At 40.4% G+C, this 24,321-nt stretch overlaps 1 protein-coding gene across 14 annotated transcripts in view; it reads left to right on the top strand.

The window, feature by feature from the left end:
• Nucleotides 1-24,321, top strand: part of nrxn2b (neurexin 2b) — a 682,163-nt gene that overhangs the window by 553,103 nt on the left and 104,739 nt on the right. For all 14 annotated transcript variants that reach the window (XM_040040736.1, XM_040040734.1, XM_040040735.1 and 11 more), the window contains one exon: nucleotides 13,661-13,842. In XM_040040736.1, the coding sequence (XP_039896670.1) occupies nucleotides 13,661-13,842 (182 nt within the window). The remainder of the gene's footprint in view (nucleotides 1-13,660; nucleotides 13,843-24,321) is intronic.

Below are 24,321 nucleotides of genomic sequence, written 5' to 3'. Positions count from 1 at the left end.
AGCGCTAAACACGGTGAATAATGAAACAACCGAGTCCCAGGCCAGAACCTGGTGCTTAAATATTCAAACATTTCTGTCTGCTGCTGGAGTTTGATCAGCATGATCATTATGAGAATGTTAATGTGAAAAAAAACAGCTCTGTGCTCCTGCACATCCTCACACAAGTTCAAGCACATAGACTTTCTGAGGCTGGGTGTGTCAGCATGCAGCTTGGGAGAGACATGATAGCATGCAAACAGTAAAAACACAGTGAACACAAAACAACCAACCAGATTAAATTATATACAAATGGACTTCTTTATCCAGTTGGTCTGGTGTGTGCAGTCAGTTTATGATTAACACCTTTCCGGTAATCCTTCTAAATAAAAAGTCTGATTAAAGTTCTGTTTAACTGCAGAACATGTGTGTTTATTTAAAAGCCTCTAGAACTTTCCTTCAGATGCTCTGACACATTTCATGTGCAATGCAATGTTTTAAGCCTGTTTTCAAGTGAGTGCCAGAAACAAGACTAAAGCATTTGCATGTTTAAGTATTTCAACATTGCTATTTAGACATGCTCAGGTCAAAAACAACAGGAATTCTGTCTTTTGGATGTCCTCACTTTTCTCCTCTGCACATCTTCTTAGCCACATTGATTCAAACGCCTGACTTACATAATAGCATAGCAATTTACACTAATGCCTCAGTGGTCTTGTCACGAGCAAAATGTACCCATGTAACCCGTGATTTGCTTCAAATTTTCAACTGGAAAATACAGCAGACATCTTGGTGATGATGTCCATTATTACTATAAATCCTCTTCACAAGTCTTCAGTTGTGTTGGAGAATAAACCCTCTAAGCTATAAATTTTTAGAGATATCCGCGGTTATGTGAAAATTATTTACAAACTATAAGTGCGCTTGATAAAAAATAAAAAGTGTTGCTGTCTGTTTTAGCAGCTCTATTGGTCCATCACTGTCTGAGCCTCACCAGACTATTGAGCAAGTTATCAGACAGAGGAGGATATTTTAGGATGATCAATAAGCTTTCTAGATGGCACATATTCAGGGTAGATGGACTGTCCTGTCTTGCAACCTTTCTAAAGACTACTCAGTTCTTATCAGAGTTAAACGGCACACACACACATATACACAGCCTTTCATACTTCTCCCACTGGAGCCCTTCATTTAAAGATATTCGGGAAAAACACAGGGGAGGGTGTCTTAGCAGCCGTGGAGTGATGTTTGTACAAAAATTGCTCTCTGATAGTAGCATCTCCTCTAGAGACGTAACAAGCATTTTGAATTGTTTCAAACAAACTTTGCCAGCACGCCATTGGTGTCAAAAGCATAATAGGAGAAACATCTGAATCCTCCCGAATTGTAAAAAGCTACAGCGGCGTATCAGGTCCCTGCTGGCAGAATCAGGGAGGGGAGTAATCAGCAGAAATCTCAAGATGACAGAAGAGATTTCTGAATAGTTTGTGGGATGATTCATCGAGATATAAAATATTTGGCATAGCTCACAATTGAAATCGTAATTTAAAGAAACTACTCCAATGTCCATGGCATTTGTACTTTTGTGATTTTAATCATTTATAAGCAAACTAAGTGACGCGAAACACAGAAACTGCTCATTTTCAATTATCTGCTCCCTACGCTTTGATCTTTAAGCTAGACAGAAAAAATGGTGATTTTTCCAAAGTACTTTGAAGCAGGTAACAATCTGAGACTGAAATTAGTTCCATTTTGTCAGTAGCCTATAATTTAGAAAGACAGGGCAACACTGTTATTCCCCTGGCATGACTATCATTGCGGAAAAAGGCACCCATCCACAAGTTCACACCCTGACATTAAGTCTGGACAGAGCTGAAAAATAGAACGGGCATTGGGCACATACATGCCCGATGCCTTTCAGATCTCTGCATTTCTTGCAGAGAGCTGAAAGGACAAAATATGCGGTTGAGTTTTTGGAGCAGAAGTTTATTAAATAATGGAACATCAATAACAGAGGGGTCAAACTCTCACCCTCCACTTTAGTTACTCGTGTTCAGTGTGCCATTGTGGTGCTTCGAGTTTAATCATGAATTCCAAAGAATATAATTAGCTGCACTCAATCTGGGAAGGTGAGACTGTTCTCGTTCCCAAAGCACAATTTTGTCAAACAAAATGTGGCATCAGTACCATCATGCACTGTGTTTGTTTTTACGAAAAAAATGTTCACATGCTAAAAGCTGGAAGTGAAATCACTTCCAGCTTTTAGCATGTGAATATTTTGTTTGTTGCTTAAACCTAACCAGTGAGTAAAAGCAAGCTAACCAGAGAGTGAAAACAAATAGAAACAAATATCAAACACAAAGCTCCCACACAGAGCATGAACCACTTCTCCTCGATGATAAACCCATGATTTATGTCAAAGCAATGACATTAATTCAGTTCAATTCCCTTTTTTATATATATAGCGCCAAATCGCAACAATAGGCCATGTCAAGTTTACTTGAATTGCATGGTAAAGACCCTTCAATAATACAGAGAAAACTCAACAATCAGACAACCCTCTATGAGCAAGCATTTGGCAACAGTAGGAAGGCAAAACTCTGCTGTGACTGGTTGGAGGTGTGGGGAGAAAGACAGGACAAAAACACACTGTGGAAGACAGCCAGAAATTATTAATAACTAATGATTAAATGCAAAGTGGTGTATAAACACATAGTGAGTGAAAAAAAACCACTTAGTGTTTCGTGGGAAGCCCCCAGCAGTATTTGGTATTCAGCTACACTGGTAGAATGACAGGCAGTGATGTTCTTGTGGCTGCTGTAGTGACGCCTGCTGGTGAGTCTGGATTAGTAGAAGCTTCCTTTTGGCTTCTAGCTTTGAATTTGTTTTTTATACATCTGGAATACCAATTAGGTCTTAATTACAGACACCATCAGCTGGGAAAAATCTTCAGCCTTTTAGAGATGATTCTAAATGTCTGATCGTTAAGTTTAGCCCAGTACCAAAAGCTAGTAACTCAGAATTCTCCAGGCCCAGTTGCAAAGGAAACTGAATACAGACTGATGACAGTTTTAATTATCTTAAGGTGTCAAATTAAGGTTCAAAATTCAGGGAGAAAATAGTACCAAGTCTGCATGGACACAGAGTAATTTTCCTAGTTTTTTAACAGGATTAGAGGCAGCAGAAAGCTCACTATTTTCACAGCAGATTCTTTGGTAACACAAGAACAGCATAGTCTAAATAGTATTTGTGTTTTTTGGTAATTTTTTACAGGCAGAATTTCATAAATCTCTATATTTAAAACAACAGCCTTCATTATTGACCTGATGCTGAACTTTTGGAAATTTTTGGACTGTTATGAACAAGTATCATCTTACCTAACTCATGTAACAGGAGGAAGATAAATATTTTCCAACTGGATCAGGGGAAGTGATTTCCCATTTCCATTCTAGAAGTGGACAATATTTAGGATGCTTTATACTGTCATAAAGAAATAGCCATTAGGCCAATGTAGACAAGACTCTAAGATTACAAAAGAGGAGTGTTTGCAGCTAAGGATATTGATGTGTGTGCCTGCACAAGTGAGTTAAAGAGATGGAAAGATCCTAAAATGTCAGCAAAGTCTGTGCTCTTTGTCAAGTTCTTGTTGGTGTGTGTGTGTGTGTGAGTGCAACTGCAACTTCAAAGATCAACAGCTGTCTGAAAACTTTTGCAGAATAGCTCATCTCAGCCCGCTTCTCTCTCCCAGTCTACAAATCTCTTTGTAAGTGTCTCAGAAATATATGTTGTGTCTAAAAAAAAAAAATTGAAGCAAAGGTTTCAGTCTCTTCCTTTAAAAGGAATCAATAGCGCCGTCTCTCTCCTTAACTGCTTCAAAGAATCAGTCTGTACTGATGCAATAATGTATGAAGGTTGGCGGAAGCAACTCTGTTATAAAGTTACTGTTTGAGAGGCTGTCTGGGATGTTAAAATAAGGACTGAGTATAAATGCATGCAGCATTGGTGTATCTCCATGCTTTTTGCCTCTCAAGAAGTGACTTCACCACCACCAGCAGTCCTTTTATCCCTGTGGATTTTTCATTTTATCACCGGTTTATCTTACTATTTTCACGCTGTCTGCTCCCATGAGGCTTTGCACCTGGCACAGGACATGGCAGCATTGACCACAGGCTGTCTGCTTTTTCCAGTATGACCCGTTTATCCCTATGTTAGATGGCAATGGTATAAAATCCACTACTCCAAATCAATTCCTCCTCGCAGAGAGAGAGAGAGAGAGAAAGAAAGCATCCGGGATGATAAACTCAATCCTAAATACACTCTCCCCTCGCTTCAGTTTCAAAAAGAAAAGTAAGGAAAAGGAGAGGGGACGGAAAAAAATCTAAATCAATAGGTTTTTCATTACAGCTTTGAATCATTTCTGATTATTTTTCTACTGGATGCATGGACAAAGGGAAATTGTATTTTTTTCTTTTTGGGAGTGACTCATTCTTTAAACTGAATTACTGAGCAGTCCACGTGAATGGAAATAATAATCAATGGGTATCCTGTGATGGTTTGATTTATTCTCCGCTGGAAGAGCCACAGGTAGGATTGATCGGCCAGATCGATGGCACCAGAGCTAATTAGACAAAAGTAATAAATATTTAGCCTTCTTTTTCGATGTTTGGGTGTGTGGCAAAGGAGGGGCATTTGAGAGGATTACCAGACTAGATCATAGTGAAGTAAAGGTCAAAGGAATCCATATCCAGCCAGGCTTTTGTTTGCTGACAACCTTTGAGCTAATACAGTTCTCGATAGGATGTTTTGGAGAAACCTCGTAGATGCATGAGCCTGGATTCTTCTGCTGCCTTATACGCTACAGACACATTTTCACATATAAGTACATGCAAAGGTTTTTTTGCCCTCATAAATACAAAGAAATGAGTTTGAGTAAAACACACCTGAAATACATAAAATCAAAGGGTTTTTTGTGTTTAAATAATTTACCAGGAAAGAAAATATGTTTGATGCAGTTACATAGAAAATTTACATGTAATCAAAAAACTTAAAGATAACATTTTGGACATAAATATTATTTGGAGTGTGTTGCAATGCCAGTCCAAACAACAATATAGGATATTTCACAAGGAAATACGAGTCACACACTTAAACACCAAAAACAATTTTTTTTAAGATGCCTTGAAATGCTGCAGCGTCATTCTGTTTCTGTCTTTGCTTCTAAGAGAGGATGATAACACACTTAAACACACTTTAAAGACACTCTTGCATATAGCTTCTAATTAAAGTGCCATATTAGGGATTCTTTTTTATGTTCACATTAGCTAGAAAGTTTCGATTCTTCACTGCTGCATTACATTTCACACATCACTACTGGCTGTTTCTGCAAACTTTAGATGAATTCCTAATGAAAAGTGTGATGCGGTCATGCACACTGGAGAAGTTCCAATCAGCGAATCTATTGTTTTCCTTTTTATGCATGTGTGACAAAGATCCTCTGTTGGTGGTGAATCTTAACGTGTAGAGATGTTCCCTTTTCTTGTTTTGTTTTGTGGAAGACTAGCAGGGAAGAATGTCCCCCCTCTAGACTGCTTTTATAATTGATAAACACCTTTCCGCTCACTTTTTTTCTCCCTTCAGCTGAGTGTGTGTTGCACTGCAGTATTCAGTGGATTTTACCTCTTCCAGAGCAGCAGGTGTTTGCTAGAAGAAACAGTGACACATAGATGCGCCCTGTCAGACTACTCATTAGAGACTCTGCACCTCCTTTGTCTCCTCATTTAGAGGGGAGAAAGGTGCACGTACACACAAACACATGCATCCATGTATACAAGTGCACAAAGCAGCAGGTGGCCACTTTCAGCTGGACAAATCAAAGCAGCCAAAGTCAACACCAGCTCATTAGATGGATTTAGGAACAAGAAAGACATGGAAAATATTTCCCAGTATGACTTGGGCAGAGAAGTTTTATTTTTATGTATTTATTTCATTCTCTTGCTGAGATTTAGCACTTTGTGGCTTCTGTTCGTGATATGCTAATAAAGTAAATGTGTCGATAATAAAGACGTGACAAGTGTGACAGTGAGGTCAGGAATTTCAGTCAGGAATAGCAGGAGCTCTCTTGGGAAGACAAAGCATATGATAGATGCTATGCATGAGAGGGGTGTTAACTGATGAGAATTACTTCACTGTGAGTGAATACACAAGATATGCAGCGATGATACCGGCTCCAAGTCTAATTCACGATGCAAGCTAAATGAGATGTTAGGCGTGATTCAGGTTGAAAATTTGATTCAATGCCCTGTTTGCTATTTAAGTTCTGACAAGTTACGAATTTGGCTGTTTTTGCACCCTAAAGCTAAGAATACACCAACCATACAATTATATATACATTTAATTCCCTACATTTTAGGGGCCTTTTGCCTTTATTTTTTTCCACATCTGCGCCATCCCTTCCTTGCTTCTGACTGCTTGATGCTTAATCATGTTGTCTGAGTGACATCAATAAAGAAACAGTATTGTCTTACTGCAAAATTACATAGACAAAGTACCTTGTTTCCTGTTAAAGGGCGGCAAATTAAATATTCCTTGAAGGCTCAGATACTTCCTTTAATAACCACAATTCCAAAAAAAACATAGAGTGTGTAAAATGTCAAAAAACAGAGGATGGTGACTTTCGGATCTCATAAATCTTTATTTTATTCACAATAGAATATCGAAAACATATCATGTATTTAAACTGGGAACATATTTGGCAGCAGGTCAGTAATTGGGTATTGGTCTGGGTATAAAAAGAGCATCTCTGAAAAGCAGAGTCAGAAGTAAAGATGGGCAAATTTTCAGAATAATGTTCCTCAACATAAAATTGTGAAAGCTCATCGTGTGCAGATATATCATCATCCACAGCACATTACATCATTGAAAGATGTTCAGAATCTGCTGAAATCTGTGCACAAAGGACAAGGCTGAAAATCAATATTGGATGCCCGTGATCTTCAGGCCCTCAGGTTCACTTCCTGAAATCATTCTGTCACAGTTCACCATACCATCCATAAACACAGATTAAAGCTACTATTGTGCTTATGCATTAAATCCTTGACATATAAGGAGTGCATCAGTGCCACTGGAATTGGCAGCTCGAACACCTGGAAAGGCACCATCAGTGCTGAAAGGTACATGCAGATTTTAGAGCAACATACGCTCCCATCCACATCATAGTAGAAGGGTTCAGGTGCTGAACCTTTCACCATTTGAAACCATCTGGCCCATCATGATATAAAAAACACGACAAAGACAGCCCAGGACTGAGGTACAGCGAAAATCCTCCATGAAACATGAATAGGGTAGCGTTCCTATTCAACAGAACTGATCTCCTCAGTTCCCAGACATTAATGGACTTTTGCTAAAGGTATGCTTCACAGATTAGCAAATCATTCCTTTTTTTATTTATATTTAGCACAATTTCCAAATGTCTTTGAATTGGGGCTGTAGAATGCAGCTCTTTTGTTGTACTTTAGATGTACTGTTCCTACTACTTCATAATAAAGCACATTAACAATCTAGGTCCAGTGCCTAGAAAGAAAATAGCTTTTTTCATATACTTTATTTTTATTCATCTTTAATTATTGTCCCATTATTCATGGCTTCTCAGAGACCCTGCTAATTTCTGTGGTCCATCTTCAGCCAAAATAAAATGTAATAAAATTTCAGTCTTTAACATACTTTCTAAGGAAATTAAGACACTTGCTACTGTTAACTGCTGTTGGTCACTGCTACTCTTGTGACAGCCTTTTGTTATATGAAAAAGTGTCTGAATGGAAGCTTTTGTTGCTCCAGGATCTAACAAAACTGTTCAACAATTATACAAACTTTAATACTTTATATACCATCAGAGGAGCTAGTTTTGTTTTTTGTTTTTAACTATGTGCCAGTTCCCCCCTCTGTTTTAGACCTAAGGGTTTTGCATCCAAGATTTCCAGAAAAATTAAAAATACTAGCTTGTCAGACTTCAAGGCCGTATCTTAAATGAGCCTGGCTCCACAGAAAGCAGTGGTGTCTCAGGATTATGTTTGTTTGTTTTGTTATTTGATTTGATTTTAAATTATATTTTTTTCACTGTGTAAGGCACACCTGTATCACAGCTTTTTCATTTGCAACATTGAACTGAGCTTATGGAGTGGTTTCCAGTATAAAATCAAATCTGTTTTATAAAGATGCAGTCAGTAGTGTTTTGTTTTTTTTTAGCTTATTTAACAAATTAATGCATTATCCTATTAACCTATAATTTATCCAATTAAAAATATATAGGAGTGGGTTTGCTTCAGACTCAACTAATAAACATCATTGGAGAACGAGTAAAGAAACACAAATGTGAAGGAAATTTTCTTTCTCGTCACCTCAAGCCTCATCTCCTGAACTGAAGTCTACGAGGGGCCGTTCAAGCCAAAATTCATTCTTTCACTCTCACACACATACATTCTTCTTTCACACACATACACTTTCACTCTCACATAGTTTTATTTTAATTTTTATATTTAGATATTTTTATTCTCATGTTTACACATATTTAACACACACATTGCAATATTGTGCTCTCTTATACATGTATTTTAATGTACATATTTACAAATTTTCACTCTAACATACATGCATTTTCATTTATGCATTCCTACATTTTGCTCTCATTTACATCAGGGCTCTAGAGTGCGACCAAATTTTTCAGTGGTGCGACTAAAAAAATAATATTTGCACCTGTGCGACCAACTGTTCGGGTAGAAAAAAAAAAAAAATCTGCAACCTTCCCTGTGGTGAACAACAGACACACATTATGCCCCTATCGTGGACTAAACCAATCAGAGATAGTAAGGGGCAGGACCTCTCTGATTGGCCATGGTCCAGTTGAAAGTGCAGGTGGAAGTGGGAGGTGAGTAGCTTGAATAAAGCGATATCAATTCATTAAATCCTGAATCGACTTTTAAATATAACTGTGTTTTGCCAGAAACACCAGATTCTCAGATTAAAGCTCACAAAACCATTTCAACAACAACCAAACAGCAAATGAGAGCAGGTACACGCATTCCACACAAAGACGTAAACACAGACCCGACGCATCAGAATCAACTTTGTCTTTCTCGGCTTTCTCACCCGACAGCCCGTAGACAGACACGCTGTCGGAGCTTAGCGATTCTGATGCATGCGGTCCGCGCTGTGATTACGTCTTTTTGCGCTGATTCTGAGCTGCAGGTTTTGTCTCTCCAACCAAAATTCACCGAGCCAGCAGCAAAAGAAGCAGCAAACTGCGCTTCACATTTGATCAATGTCGTCATGGACTTTTGCTGTTTTGCTTCCACGACTATTAAAATCACACTTCGTGCACAGCTAGCTCTCTCTCTATCTCTCTCTGTACTTCAAGAACAGTTTCCCAATCTCTGTTTTCTGTATTATTCATTCGCTTATTACCCACCAGTCTACCGTTGTTTACAGCGCTGTGGCTGCTGTCTTTTTCTTTTTCTTTTCTTTTTTCACTTAAATGACCTCGGACAAGAAAGCCTATTTTTTTTCTGTTGTTCAATACTGAAGAAATTTAAACTTTATATGCAGAACATTGTAGAATATTTTTAAGGTTATCTGCTATAAAAAGCCAGACCAGGAAAATCTCCTTCATGTTTTTCTGTGTTTTATTCTCAGTTACTTTCACACAAAGGCATCTGCTGTGATGTTCACAATTCTGATGAAGTCAGTACTGATAAATGATCAGAGTTATAATATTTCTGACTGTCTGAGGCTAAGTTGAATCGAATCGGGACTTTGAAAACCGGAATCGAATGGATTATAGAAATCAGTGATGATACCCGGGCCTAGTGAGCAGCCTAGGCATGACAGAAGTGGATGTAGCTGTAATAGGAAAAGAACTATTGCTAACTTTTCTGTTAAGTTAAGGCCTGATCCTTCTGAAATTCATAGCCAGTGCTCTGACACGGTGTCATCAATCTTTGAATGCTGAAAAAGCACAGTGTATCCAGAAAAACACATATTATATAAATTATTATAAAACTTTTGTGCGCCTAACTTTTGTGCCAGTACGCCTAACTTTTTAAAGTTAGGCGTACCGGTACGCCCATGGCAAAAAGTTAGTCTAGAGCCCTGTACATGCATTCAATATGCATTTAATCTCACAAATAATATATGTATGTAAGAAGAGAATGCATGTATGCAAGAGAATAATGTATGAGAATAATGTATGTGAATGAAAGAGTATAGTGGAAACGGAAGGCTGGGTGTCTGTACCGCTGTGATTTGCTGAGAAGCACGCGCGGGTCACTTTCAAGTGTCTGACAGCATGGAGGGGGGAGAAGAAACTTGAGTTCTTCAGCAAGCTGTCGGGGTGTTAAGAAATATTTTATCATCTCCTGAAACGGTCACATCGTTGTCCTCGTCACTTGATCGAGATGGGGCGGGCTCAACTGCACCCAGTGTTACCCACAGCAGTGAGATGAGGGAACTTTTTAGACCAGCTAACACCCGGGTAGCTTCAACGAGCCAAGTAGCTACACGGAGTTCGACTGGAGTGGGGCAGTCTAAAACATGAGAATAAAAATATCTAAATATAGAAATTAAAATAAAACTATGTGAGAGTGAAAGAATGAATCTTGGCTTGTACGGCCCCTCATAGAAGTCAGGGCTATAACACACAGAAACATGAGTAAGCATGCTAATGTATTCCCTATATTGTCACAATTCCTTATTGTCAGCAGGTTAGACATGTGACCCTCCCGTCTCTGGATACATGAGAAGGGCTGGTAACAGCTGGTTATAACATTCTGCCAGCTAATTTTGGGCTTGAGTGGCCTAACACTTCCCCACTGATGAAAAATTTGATTACGTTCTCACATTTTCAGTTTTGTGTCAGAGTCCAAAAAAGTTTCATCCGCTCAAGGACATTTTCGCTAACAGCAGCAAAAACAGCGGTGTTACCAAGGTTCAGGATATCCTCAACAACTCATCTCATCAGTCAGAGATGAGCTACTCTGACTCACAAACTCCTTTCACAAAGTTTTACAACGTCTTCCAGAGTAAAGCGATGTAGGCCCCGACACTGACAGCTGAGGTAAAGAGTGCACTGACGGCTTTCCACGGATAGGGAAAAACTCTGAGGAGGATCTGGTCCAAACAGTAGCAGAAACACTCTGGCCGGACACACGTTGTAATGTTTTAGATGGCTGATGAAAACATGTTTGTCCTACAGCAGCTACCATAGATAGCATTGTGTGCTTGAACTGGGAGGGGTATAAAAACAGAACTCTGACTGATATCTCACGGAAAACATTTTACACACTAACTTCAAGCTTATATCATCTGGAGGATTAAAGATCACAGCCATTAAGTCTCAGTTTCAGCTGTGTTCCTCACATACAGCGCTTTCTCTTAGTCCTCATAATATTTAATGTTATTGTGTAGTTGATGCTTAGTTGAAGGTGATTTGACAGAGTGGTGAACCTCTTTGAAAAACTCAATTATCTTGTATTCTGTTTATTGCCAGTTATTTTACTTACTTTGCTTTTTTAAGCACAACTTTTTAAGATTTTCTTCTCCCATCCCAAATTTTCAGTCATTTTCATTTTGCTTTGATTATATTCTAAATGAATAATGTATCTTTCAAAAGAACAATAACTCTTGTTTTTAGCACCTAATTATTTTGTATCTGTACGGTTCAACTGATTACATTTTCCACAGCGTCCCAGACTTTTGGCAGACGGTGTTGTGTAGGCTCACATATGTTTGCACAGGCTGAGCAGTAATCTGTCAGACTAGAAAATTCAATGTGACATGCAAAATTAGTGACGGGTGATGAACCCTTTCTCGCCCATAAGTGCAATCGCCTACGTTAATGTACAACAACTTCCACTACCAGAAACCATTTTCTCCTTTTCCTCACACGGCTTCAGTCTCATCTATCACAACATGGCTCCCCTCCCTCTCTGCTTGTCGGCCATTTTAGAAATCTTTTCTCCTCTTCCTCCACAGTTGCCTCTTGCCCAGTTTCTGAGAAACTATGCTGCTGCACAAATAAACACAGGAAAGAAATAAAAACGAAAGTGTCAACTTCTTCTCTTCACCATCCACAATTTGCACTTTACCCATCTTCTGAGTTCCTTGCCTCCATACCCTGTCTTTCTTCAACCTCTTTTTTTTCCTCCTCCTCCTCCGGCACAAAGCTTCTTTATAGCCCTCCTTGCCATGCTGCGATAATTAGTCAGCGCTAAAATAATACAGCCTCGAGAAAACAACAAGAGCTGAGCGGAGGGCTTAGCTCTGCCGGGAAGGATGGAGGGAAGGAGGGGTGATGAGAGCCAGAAAGGGAGAGAGGAAGCGAGAGATCGGGAGGAGAGTTGTGTGTGTCAGCCGATTTCAAACGGCTACCAGCAGATTGTTAGATAATGAAAGTGTCAGGTAGACGAGTGAGTGTGCGTGTGAGCGTGCGTGTCCATTAAGGAAGCCTGCACGTGTGCATACTTGAATAGTGTTCTTCCTTGCGTAAGACATGCTGTCACTATAGCGTCTGCTTTCTGCCATCTTTGACCTGACCACACCAAGAAAGTCGTTTATGTATATTGATGCATCCGTGGAGATGAAACCCATTGCCATGCACTTCTGTGACCATGCGTGACTCTATAGTCATGTTATTATCAAAATCATAGCAATTCCATTGATTTGTGAGGTGTCATTGGGATGGTTAGCGCTTAATTATGTGTATTAATCACTTGTTTACTTGCGTAATCTTCTTGATACAACTATGTGCTTCATATAGCAAAATATGCATGCATTAGTATGTAGACAGAGCGCCTGTGTGTATGTATATTTATGATCCTGGGAGGACAGACAGCCCACAGGGTTAAGAGCAGTTCACTGTGGGTTCATTACTCTATGCTAATCACAGCCAACGCCCGTCATTTCTCATTTACCACCAGGCTTACTGGAGCCAAGCCAAGTCCTAACCACTCTGTTACAGTTCAAACATGAAATCGCTCCATGTATGGGGCGGGTACTTTTTTAAGGCTGGAGCTTAAAGTACTGTTAAGGCAAAGTTATTTTGACAGGGAGAATTTCTTTTGTTAAATTTTGAGAGATGGTAGTTATACTGACAGCATAGCGAGCCCAAAGTTTGTCAGTTCGCCCTAGTTTGAATCCAACGCAACTGCGGGCAACTGACTGCAAATGAAGCCCGCCGAATTACCATTTCAAAGGCGAGTGACATCCTGCACATACCAGGGCTCACGCTAGATATGACTTTGTGACCAAGATGTACGCTACCAGTAACATGTTTTAGTTGCATGTTTTTAACCAGACATAGTGCTTTCTCTCTGATGCAGACTTCCTCTAACTACTGACTTTCTGCTGAAACGCTATTCAATTTAAACTTGCAGAAATCAATAAAAGAATATGCAACCCATAAGAAAGCAATAACGCTAGCTGAAATGTTATTGCACCATATAATAACAAATAACAGGGAAAAAAACATAATTTTGTTGTCCATAGAGTCTGTCTTCTTTTTCTTTTTTTCCCCCAGTTTTACACAGTGGAATATATTCTGTTTGTGTTTCAGAGTTCACTTAACATGCTGACTTCTTTCTTATCCAGATGTTGAAGAACTAAGCCGTAATTCCCTTTTCCTCCCTGTGTTTTGCAGCTGGGACAACATACATCTTCGGGCGAGGCGGAGCCCTCATCACATATACCTGGCCACCCAATGACCGGCCGAGCACACGGGCAGACCGGCTGGCAGTGGGCTTCAGCACACAGCTGAAGGAGGCTGTTCTGGTCAGGGTGGAGAGTGCCAGGGGACTGGGAGATTACCTGGAGCTGCACATAGTAAGATACTGTACTGGGGTATTTGATGGGGGATGAAATTGTTAGGGGAATTGGAAAATACAGTGAAGGAACTGTCAGCCAGTTGAATCAGAGGAGAAAGTCCACAATAAAATGGATTAAGAAGTACCTGGGCAGGGAAGGTGAAATGGCAGAGAAGTAGGGTTCAGGGGAAAGCAGATTCCCAAGTCAGTTCCTAGAGCACTAGAGGAGAATAATCATTTAAGGTTAAACTTTTGCTCACAAAACTGGAAAACTGGACAGAACTTCTCCAGTTGTTGCAGAATTCCCTTTAAAATGCCATTTAGATTACTGCTTTGTAGTACTTGCAAGGGTCAGTGCAAGAAATTAATGTGTGTAGAATCAGGAAAATGACTGTGAACTAACATTTCTTTTTATCTACTGTCAAACTAGTTATTACCCTCATTTCTGCCTTTATTGCTTTCATATGTTAGTCTTAAAGGTCATTTAAACCCACCTCTAAAGATAACTTGAAATGGCAATTAAGGGACAGCGGGCATTTAAAAAATGCTTTTACACAGGCTCTAATTGTCTCATTGACCCCTGTGCTTCGTCTGCCCAACATTACATTCAACGCTCATAGTCAATTTGATGGTGGACTTTCCGTTAATTACCAAGCAGGACCACACCTGATAACCCTGGTCCACTCATCATGTTGCTGAAGTCATGCACTTAAAAGCTGTGTGTAGTTAGGTTCACAGCTCAAGTGTTTTATGGTACCTGTAATGGTGATCTTGCAGTATCCTACAGTTTCTTCACACTTACTTAAAATACGCTATCACTGTTATCTACGCTCAACCATCTGCGTGCATGTGTGTGTGTGTGTGTGTGTGTGTGTGTGATCAAACCATGCCAACATCCCAGTGACCCCAATTTGTTGTGCCTGGAAGCGACAGGAACATAGTTGACCCCGGGTCAGTTCTCATCCAGTGCTCCGTAAACTGAAAGTGACTGAGGGAGGGACAGCTGGAAAAGAGAAAGAGAGGGGTAGTTGAAAAAGTAGGGGGGCAAAGCTAGTGGATGAACTAAGTAAGTCCGGGCCAATTTAAATGCTCTTAAAATCAGTGATAAATAAAGATAATGACTGTAATGATGAAAGATTACAGTCATAAATGCAGTGTACCCAGCAAATAATGCTCAGGTTGAAGTGGGGATGTGGCAGAGTTTAACTGCTGCCGCGCCGACATTTGAAGGGCCGGTTACAACATCACCAGCAAAGCTTCTGCTGCTTTTAATAAAAGCTTTTTAACAGAGGGCTGCTTGGATATAGTCGCGCATCTCCGATAATAATATCATTAGAAGACCGTATAATAACAAGAGTCAATATCTGGCTCTATTCAAAACAACAAACACACAAACATTTGCTCTTTTACTTCTGGAGTGTTTTGCCATTCTAAATACACCACACGCCTGCCCTTCTTTTTGCAAACATATTCATAGTCTACAGCTTTCTTGTGGTGCTTGCAGCACTTAGAATTTCACAACATCCCTTTCCAGGAACACTTTTCCTTAGCATATTCCACAGACTACATATTTCATAGACTACAGAGTCTTTTTTTCTGTGGAAGCACTTTATACAGAAAGAAAAAGTCCTTTGGAAAACGTGGTCCCTGGATTATTTGTGTAAGAGGACTCTGTGATGAGACATTGCTGTGGAATTTTTAAATTAAATTTCCAAAGAGGTGAGCACTGCAACAAAATTCCATTTGCCGTCACCTCCATTTTATTGGGTATTGCAATAAATCTCCGAACGTAACTCAGCACCTGGGGAAATGAAACTATCTGTATGGCTGTGAACATCTAGAGTTTGTAATTTTGTTGAACTGATCCTTTAATTTGACTTTGCCTTTCTGTCAAACATCAGGTGAACCATGGTACATTTTTTTTTTTTGCTCTAACCTAACCTAAAGGAATAGCTTCCCACTTTTTTATCTCAGCCCATCCACCACGATCCCTCATCAGTCATTCTTTTGCTTGCTCTTCTCTCAAGTGCATATTCTCTATCTAACTTCTGAGTCTTTCATTTACTCCCTCATTCCCTCATGTCTGGCCCGTTCATTTTCTCTTTCTCTCCCTCTCACACACACATCAGTGCCTCCGACACACCAGCCCGGCTCCTCTGCTCCCATTGCAATTACATTTCATTTGCTGCCGTTCCTCCCGAGTCACTCCCATAAATGACTCTGCTCAGCCCACGGTGGGTGTTTTGGTCCTGTTAATTATGCTTGTCTCTCTTTGAGGGGAGAAGTACAGGTAAATTAGACCAGAGAACCTGTGAGCCATGGCCCCATATCATCCCCACCTGATGTGGGGGCTTCCTGGTCCTAGTCAAACTACAAAATAGTGTCACGTCAAACAGCGATAGTGGCCTTGAGGTCTAATACCTGGGGCCTTATTTGTTAGCTTCAGCGTTTGGTTCAAAAAACACAGCTCTTCACTTTTCACTCCAGGGTGACTTGTTCCCTAGCCTCTGGTGGGATTTTGAAGGGTCTGACATATTTAAAAACTGGTGTGCACAGTCCTGTTGGGTTTTTAACATGTTCTAAATTTCTGAATTATGAGAACTTAAACCCACCATTACTCATAAAAGTATTTATTATTTTTATTGTTAATGGCTGTTTTCACAGAATGCAATCTCAACCATTTCCTGTCCTTAGAGGATATGACACAAATCTGACTGCTGCTGTAACTAGAACTACTGACAGCGGTGTCAGAATGTGATAGAGCATTATTCCTTATCTTGCACAGACCACCCGTCTCTTTATATACCTTGCCTCTCTTACCAAGCCACCTTCTCTTTCATGCCACTGCTTTCGTCCATTTCTGTCCATTTATGTGACAGAGGGCAGGACATCACTCACTGTATCTTTCTGACTCACTGTCGTCAAGCCTCAGGGTAGGAGATGTAAAGTTGAGGGTGTGGGATAAGTTGCTTAAGTTGAATTGTGCTGACCACAGTTGTTTTAAAAAGGACATGCCATATCCTCAAAAGACCTTGTGTCTTGCACCTCCCTAATTATTTACTGTAGGTGTGTCTGAAAGTGCAGAAAACTTTCTAGCTGACATTTTGAAAGTTCTAGATGAAAAAGCTTTGAAATAGATTACCTGGAAAATGCCATAGGAGTGAATCACTGCTGAGCATGCCAAACATGACTGGGTTTATTGCTGTTGCAGTGCAGTATTGCTCATATGTCTATAAAGATTCGCTATCGCCTAGGTCAGAGAATATTAAGTAGTAGTAAACAAAAGAAAAAACAATCTGAATCTAAATTTGCTTTGTAGTCTTGGAGAAAATGTGCTGTTCATCTATCAGGCTTCATCAGTTCTACTGACTGGTGAGGAGTTCCTCTCTGTTTAATCGCCCGGAGAAGTTAAATACCACATAACCCCCCCAAGAGTCAGTAAAACTAATTAAGCCTCTTGGATGAGTGGTGAAACATTCTCAAGAATATGAAGTAATTCCAGTCGCCTTTCACTCACTGTGCTCAGATGCATGTGACAGCTGTATCAGCAACAGCTCTAGTGATACGCAATCACTGCTGTGGGCATGATCAACCCGTTCTCACTCCCAAAGCGTAACATTTTACGCTAGGTGACAAATCGTCACCATATTACGTTTTCGGCTACCCACCACGTTCCTAAATGACGACCTCGGAAAAAGAGGAAATATGAGAACCGTCTGGACTGAACCTACACATGTTCGCTCTTTTTCTTCAAATCGCTTACAAACAGCTATTTAACATCATTAAAGTCCTGGTTAAGGTCAGGAATAAGGTTATGGTCAGGGCTAGGGATAAGGTTAGGTTTAGGGCTGGAATACAGGGCTGGAACGTCTACTACCGCGGGAGCGTCATTGCACTGGATTCCAGCCATAACCCGCCGCGTACCATAAGAACGCCGAAGGTCTCCTTTCGCGTTCCTCAGGAACGCCGCGGGACGTGACAAAACGTCGACATGTTACGCCTCGGGAGTGAGAACGCTCTGGCATGATATGTCACAGTGCTGTATGTGGAAAGTTACACATCTTGCCTGTTTGTTGTTGTTTGTCTTCTTTTAATTCCAAACAAAATGCTTTTGAGAGCCTTGGTTGACTTTTAATACAACAAAGTCTACTTACTTTGCTATTTTGGAAACTTTCAGTTATACTTTAAGGTCTTGTTTAGCATATGGACCTTTCTCAAAGGGTCATCAGATGACCCAAGGAGAGAAGGCACAGCATTCTCAAAGGGCCTTTCTGATAAAGCCAGTTTAAAATGGAAAACTGTCAAATAGCTGATGTATGCTATCTGGTGGTAAAGAAGCATTTAAGAGGCTTTACATAAGTAAAAGGATAGAAACAGCAGTGTAAAAGGAATAGCCTGTTACATAAATATATTTAGGCAATTGTACTCATGATAAGTTAAAGGCAGGAAATTAGTTCCCAATGACTATGTCATTAAATTATTATTACTATCAGCCCTTTTCCACTAGTACATACTCGAGTCAGCTTGGCTCACTTTTTAGGGTTTTTCATTAGGTGGTAGTACCTGGTACCAGGTACTTTTTTCACTACTTACTTGGGTCGAGAATGCATCCAACGATTGGCTACTCAGTGGTACCCCCTAATGAGTCATGAGAGAGTCTCCTTCACAGAAATCAAAGCCACCATTTTTGAAACCTGTCTGATAAAAAGAAACACCGAGCAGCAGGTATACAATTGTCCTGACGTCCTTCGTTGTTGTAGTGTTCATGATGTCACAGGACGAAGGGACTGTGGCCACATTGATATAACGGCCACAAGTACATTAGGTGGCACTCAATTGTAATGGAAAACGACTGAAACCAACCAAGTGGGTGTTATTGGAAATCCAATTTCTTCCGCTTATGCAGTTTTGGCTTTGGGGGGGTCAGGGTGAAGCCTAACCCAGCTGTCATAGAGGGAGAGGCAGGGTACACCTGTTGTAGTGCTAACACAGAAAAACAGACAGCCCTCCCATGCACACTGGAGCCAGTTAAATTTCGAATCACCAAGTTTCCACGTAGTCGATGACCTGGTCTACCTCCTGAGCAACGGCTACTCTTATGGTGCAAACCGCCCCATTATTGTTACTAATGTTACCTGTACCACCTTTAGCCAATATTGTCTTTTTTACACATTAGACATGGTGGTGCAACACTGTGTGAGGCCAATACAGACATAAAACAGTAGTACAGGAAACACGGATGAAATGTGACAGATCTGACTGATTTCTTTGATTTCTTTTAAATTGACCAATAGTGTGTCCGTCACAGTCCATCCAAGTACCATCTGCACATTTGGTCACTCTTCTTATGAGTTACATACATATTGTAGTTCCACCAGTGAGTCCTGGTCTATTTCTTTGACTCCTTAGTAGATGGAGCTCTTTAATTCAATTCAATTCAATTTTATTTATATAGCGCCAAATCACAACAAAAGTCGCCTCAAGGCGCTTCATAGATACCGAGAAAAACCCAACAATCATATGACCCCCTATGAGCAAGCATTTTGGCGATAGTGGCAGAGAGGTCTATTAACACATAGTGAGTGAGAAAGGTGACTGGAAAGGAAAAACTCAATCCCCGGCAGCCTACGTCTGTTGCAGCATAACTAAAGGAGGATTCAGGGTCACCTGGTCCAGCCCTAACTATATGCTTTGGCAAAAAGGAAAGTTTTAAGCCTAATCTTGAAAGTAGAGATAGTGTCTGTCTCCCGAATCCAAACTGGAAGCTGGTTCCACAGAAGAGGGGCCTGAAAACTGAAGGCTCTTCCTCCCATTCTACTTTTAAATACTCTAGGAACAACAAGTAGGCCTGCAGTGCGAGAGCGAAGTGCTCTAATAGGGTGATATGGTACTACAAGGTCATTAAGATAAGATGGGGCCTGATTATTTAAGACCTTGTATGTGAGGAGCAGAATTTTGAATTCAATTCTGGATTTAACAGGAAGCCAATGAAGGGAAGCCAAAACAGGAGAAATATGCTCTCTCTTTCTAGTCCCTGTCAGGACTCTTGCTGCAGCATTTTGGATTAGCTGAAGGCTTTTCAGTGAGTTTTTTGGACATCCTGATAATAATGAATTACAGTAGTCTAGCCTGTAAGTAATAAATGCATGAACTAGTTTTTCAGCGTCACTCTGAGACAGGATATTTCTAACTTTAGAGATGTTGCGCAAATGGAAGAAAGCAGTCTTACATATTTGTTTAATATGTGCGTTGAAGGACATGTCCTGGTCAAAAATGACTCCAAGGTTCCTCACAGTGTTACTGGAGGCCAAGGTAATGCCACCCAGAGTAAGAATCTGGTTAGATACCATATTTCTAAGATTTTCAGGGCCGAGTACAATAACCTCAGTTTTATCTGAATTAAGAAGCAGAAAGTTAGCAGCCATCCAGGTCTTTATGTCTTTAAGACATTCCTGCAGTTTAACTAATTGGTGTGTGTTACCTGGCTTCATAGATAGATAGAGCTGGGTGTCATCTGCATAGCAGTGAAAATTTATGCTATGTCTTCTAATGATGCTGCCTAAGGGAAGCATGTATAATGTAAACAGAATTGGTCCCAGCACTGAACCCTGTGGAACTCCATAATTAACCTCAGTGTGTGAAGAGGACTCTCCATTTACATGTACAAATTGGAGTCTATTAGATAGATATGATACAAACAACTGCAGCGCAGTACCTGTAATACCTACAGCATGTTCTAATCGCTCTAATAGGATATTAGGGTCGACAGTATCGAACGCTGCACTGAGGTCTAGCAGGACAAGCACAGAGATGAGTCCACTGTCAGAGGCCATAAGAAGATCATTTGTAACCTTCACTAAAGCTGTTTCTGTGCTGTGCTGAGCTCTGAAACCTGACTGAAACTCTTCAAATAACCCATTCCTCTGCAGATGACCAGTTAGCTGTTTGACAACTACTCTTTCAAGGATTTTTGATATGAAAGGAAGGTTGGAGATTGGCCTATAATTAGCTAAGACTGCTGGGTCTAGAGATGGCTTTTTGAGTAAAGGTTTAACTACAGCCAGCTTGAAGGCCTGTGGTACATAGCCGATCATTAGAGATAGGTTGATCATATTTAAGATCGAAGAATTAATTAATGGCAGGACTTCTTTGAGCAGTTTTGTAGGAATGGGGTCTAAAAGACACGTTGATGGCTTGGAGGAAGTAATTATTGAAGTTAACTCAGAAAGATCAATTGGAGAAAAAGAGTCTAACTTAACATCAATGGTACTAAGAGTAGCTGTAAATAATATTACATCTGTGGGATGATTATGGGTAATTTTTTCTCTAATGATAAAAATTTTATTTGTGAAGAAGTTCATGAAGTCATTACTACTTAACGTTAAAGGGATTGTTGGCTCAATAGAGCTCTGACTTTTTGTCAGCCTGGCTACAGTGCTGAAGAGAAACCTGGGATTGTTCTTATTTTCTTCAATCAGTGACGAATAGTAACATGTTCTGACTTTGCGGAGGGCTTTCTTATAAAGCAGCAAACTATTTCTCCAGGCTAAATGATGATCCTCTAAATTTGTGACACGCCATTTCCTCTCCAGCTTACGAGTCATCTGCTTTAGGGTACGTGTTTGAGAATTATACCACAGAGTCAGGTACTTCTGATTAGAGACCTTAGTTTTCACAGGAGCTACAGTATCCAGAGTCGTACGTAGTGAGGAGGTGAAATTATTAACAAGATAATCGACCTCTGTTGGGGTAGCGTTCAGGTAGCTGCTCTGCTCTATGTTGGTACAGGGCATTGAAGATGATAACAGTGGGTGGATTATATTCTTAAACTTAGTTACAGTGCTTTCAGAAAGACATCTACTGTGATAAAGTCTACTCTCCACCGCTGTGTAATCAATTATTGTAAATGTAAATGTTATCAGGAAATGATCAGACAGGAGAGGGTTTTCAGGAAACACCGTTAAATGTTCAGTTTCTATGCCATATGTTAAAACAAGATCTAGAGTGTGATTAAAGTGGTGGGCGGGTTCTTTTACATTTTGAGAGAAGCCAATTGAGTCTAATAACAGATTAAATGCCATGTTGAGGCTGTCATTTTTAGCATCTACATGGATGTTTAAATCACCCACAATAATTATTTTATCTGAGCTGAGAACTAAATTAGATATAAAGTCTGAGAAATCAGACAGAAACTCTTTGTAAGGCCCAGGTGGACGATAGATGATAACAAGTAAGACTGGTTTCTGAGTTTCACAGCTGGGGTGGACAATGTTAAGCATCAGGCTTTCAAATGAATTAAAAGTCTGTCTTGGTCTTTCATTAATTAATAGGCTGGTGTGAAAAATTGCTGCCACACCGCCCCCTCGGCCTGTGCTTCGAGATTTCTGGTAGTTAGAATGACTCGGGGGTGTTGATTCATTTAAGCTAACATAATCATCCTGCTGCAACCAGGTTTCTGTAAGGCAGAGTAAATCGATTTGTTGATCAATTATTAAGTCATGTACTAACAGAGACTTGGAGGAGAGAGACCTAATATTTAATAATCCACATTTCACAGTTTTACTCTTTGGTTCAGATGTGGATACTGTATTGTTCTTTCTTTGTAATTGTTTATGTTTAAGTTGTTTGTTGCTGGTTTTTAGTTTGTTTTTTGTCTTTTTGGAAGCTGACACAGTCTCTATGGAGATGGGTTTTTTGGGGGGTAGCAGGAGGAGAGAAGCTGCAGAGAGGCGTGTAAGACTGCAACTCTGCTTCCTGGTCCCAACTCTGGATAGTCATATTTTGGGGGGTTTAATAAATTTGTCCATATTTCTAGAAATGAGAGCTGCTCCATCCAAAGTCGGATGGATGCTGTCTCTCCTAACAAGACCAGGTTTCCTCCAGAAGGTTTGCCAGTTATCTATGAAGCCCACATCGTTTCTGGGACACCACTCAGACAGCCAGCAATTTAAGGAGAACATGTGGCTAAACATGTCACTCCTGGTCTGATTGGGGAGGGGACCAGAGAAAACTACAGAATCCGACATTGTTTTGGCAAAGTTGCACACCGATTCAATATTGATTTTAGTGACCTCGGATTGGCGTAACCGGGGTGTCATTACTGCCGACGTGAATTATGATTTTACTGAATTTACGTTTACCCTTAGCCAGCAGTTTAAAATCTCCTTCAATGTCGCCTGCTCTGGCCCCTGGAAGACAATTGACTATGGTTGCCGGTGTCTCTAGCTTCACATGTCTGAGAACAGAATCACCAATTACCAGAGTTTGACCCCCAGCGGGTGTGTTGCCGAGTGGGGAAAAACGGTTAGACACATGAACGGGTTGGTGGTGTACCTGGGGCTTCTGTTTAGGACTATGCTTCCTCCTCACCGTCACCCAGCCACCCTCTTTCCCCAGCTGCTTGGGGTCTGCCGGGGAACAGCTAGCGGGGCCTACGCTATCTTTGGCTGCACCAGCTACAGGGGCCTGGCTTGCTACAGGTGAATGAAGGGTGCGAAGCCGAGTCTCCAATTCAGTAATCCTGGCCTCCAGAGCTGAAAATGTGCTACATTTGTTACAGATATCATTACTGCTAAAGGAGGTCAGGAGTAACTAAACATCTGACACAATGAGCAAGAAAGTGCAGGAGGGACAGGTGAAGTAACCATGGTGCTAACGAGTCGGCTAAGAGCTAAGCTAAGCTAGCGAAACAGTACAGAGAGAGTGAGTGAATACTTTGGCTATAAATTAGGTAGTGAGTACACAGAAAGTGTGCTTCGGAGGAAGCACGTGAAGATTATACTATGAAAAAAGAATGTATTTAAAAGATTTTAATTAAATTGCTAAGCAGATAAGCTACTCAGAAACACCACTGTGTTTGAGCAGGAACAGGAAGTGATACTCTACCACAGAGCGAGCGAACACCAAGTGACAGCGCCACCTTTAAACACCATCATTGGTGTCCAAATAGCTTCGGTGAGGTAATGACACCTTAGAAAGTTCCCCAAGCTGAAATTAGTACGTGAGCCTTATATTTAGAGTATTGAACAAAGAGGTGAAGAAATTCCCCACACTGAAGCCAATGAAAATGTTTTATATCTGCTAAGGTGGATTCAGTTTTTGAAGCAAAATAGACCAAACAGGAAAAAGGGGCGTTTGACTTTTCAAAATATCAAAAATCTCACTTGGTTTCATTACCTAAAACATGAAATAAAGGAGAACAGACACAAGTTTCATGTCTTGAGTTTCACTTCACTTTTTTCTATCGAAAAATTCTGTTAGGTGAGGATTTTTCGATTTACCATGGAGACACACAATGTCTCCATCAGAGCTGTTCTTTCACAGGATGTCAGCGCTACAGAAGTAAAAAATAGTCATTTAAGAGCGCAGGACATCATTTTTACCAATCTTTATGACATTTTCACCATCAGGGCCTGGGGTGTTAGATTTGGGGAATGAAGGGTGCTGACAGATATAGAAGTGTGCTGATAGCCAAATCTCCCATCTGCAGCTGCTGGAA

This window comes from Simochromis diagramma, unplaced genomic scaffold (genome assembly GCF_900408965.1).
Source record: "Simochromis diagramma unplaced genomic scaffold, fSimDia1.1 OVJJ01000317.1, whole genome shotgun sequence".
NCBI classification, from domain to species: domain Eukaryota; kingdom Metazoa; phylum Chordata; class Actinopteri; order Cichliformes; family Cichlidae; genus Simochromis; species Simochromis diagramma.
Note: the sequence above shows the minus strand (reverse complement) of the source record. Positions and strands in the feature narration are given on the sequence as shown.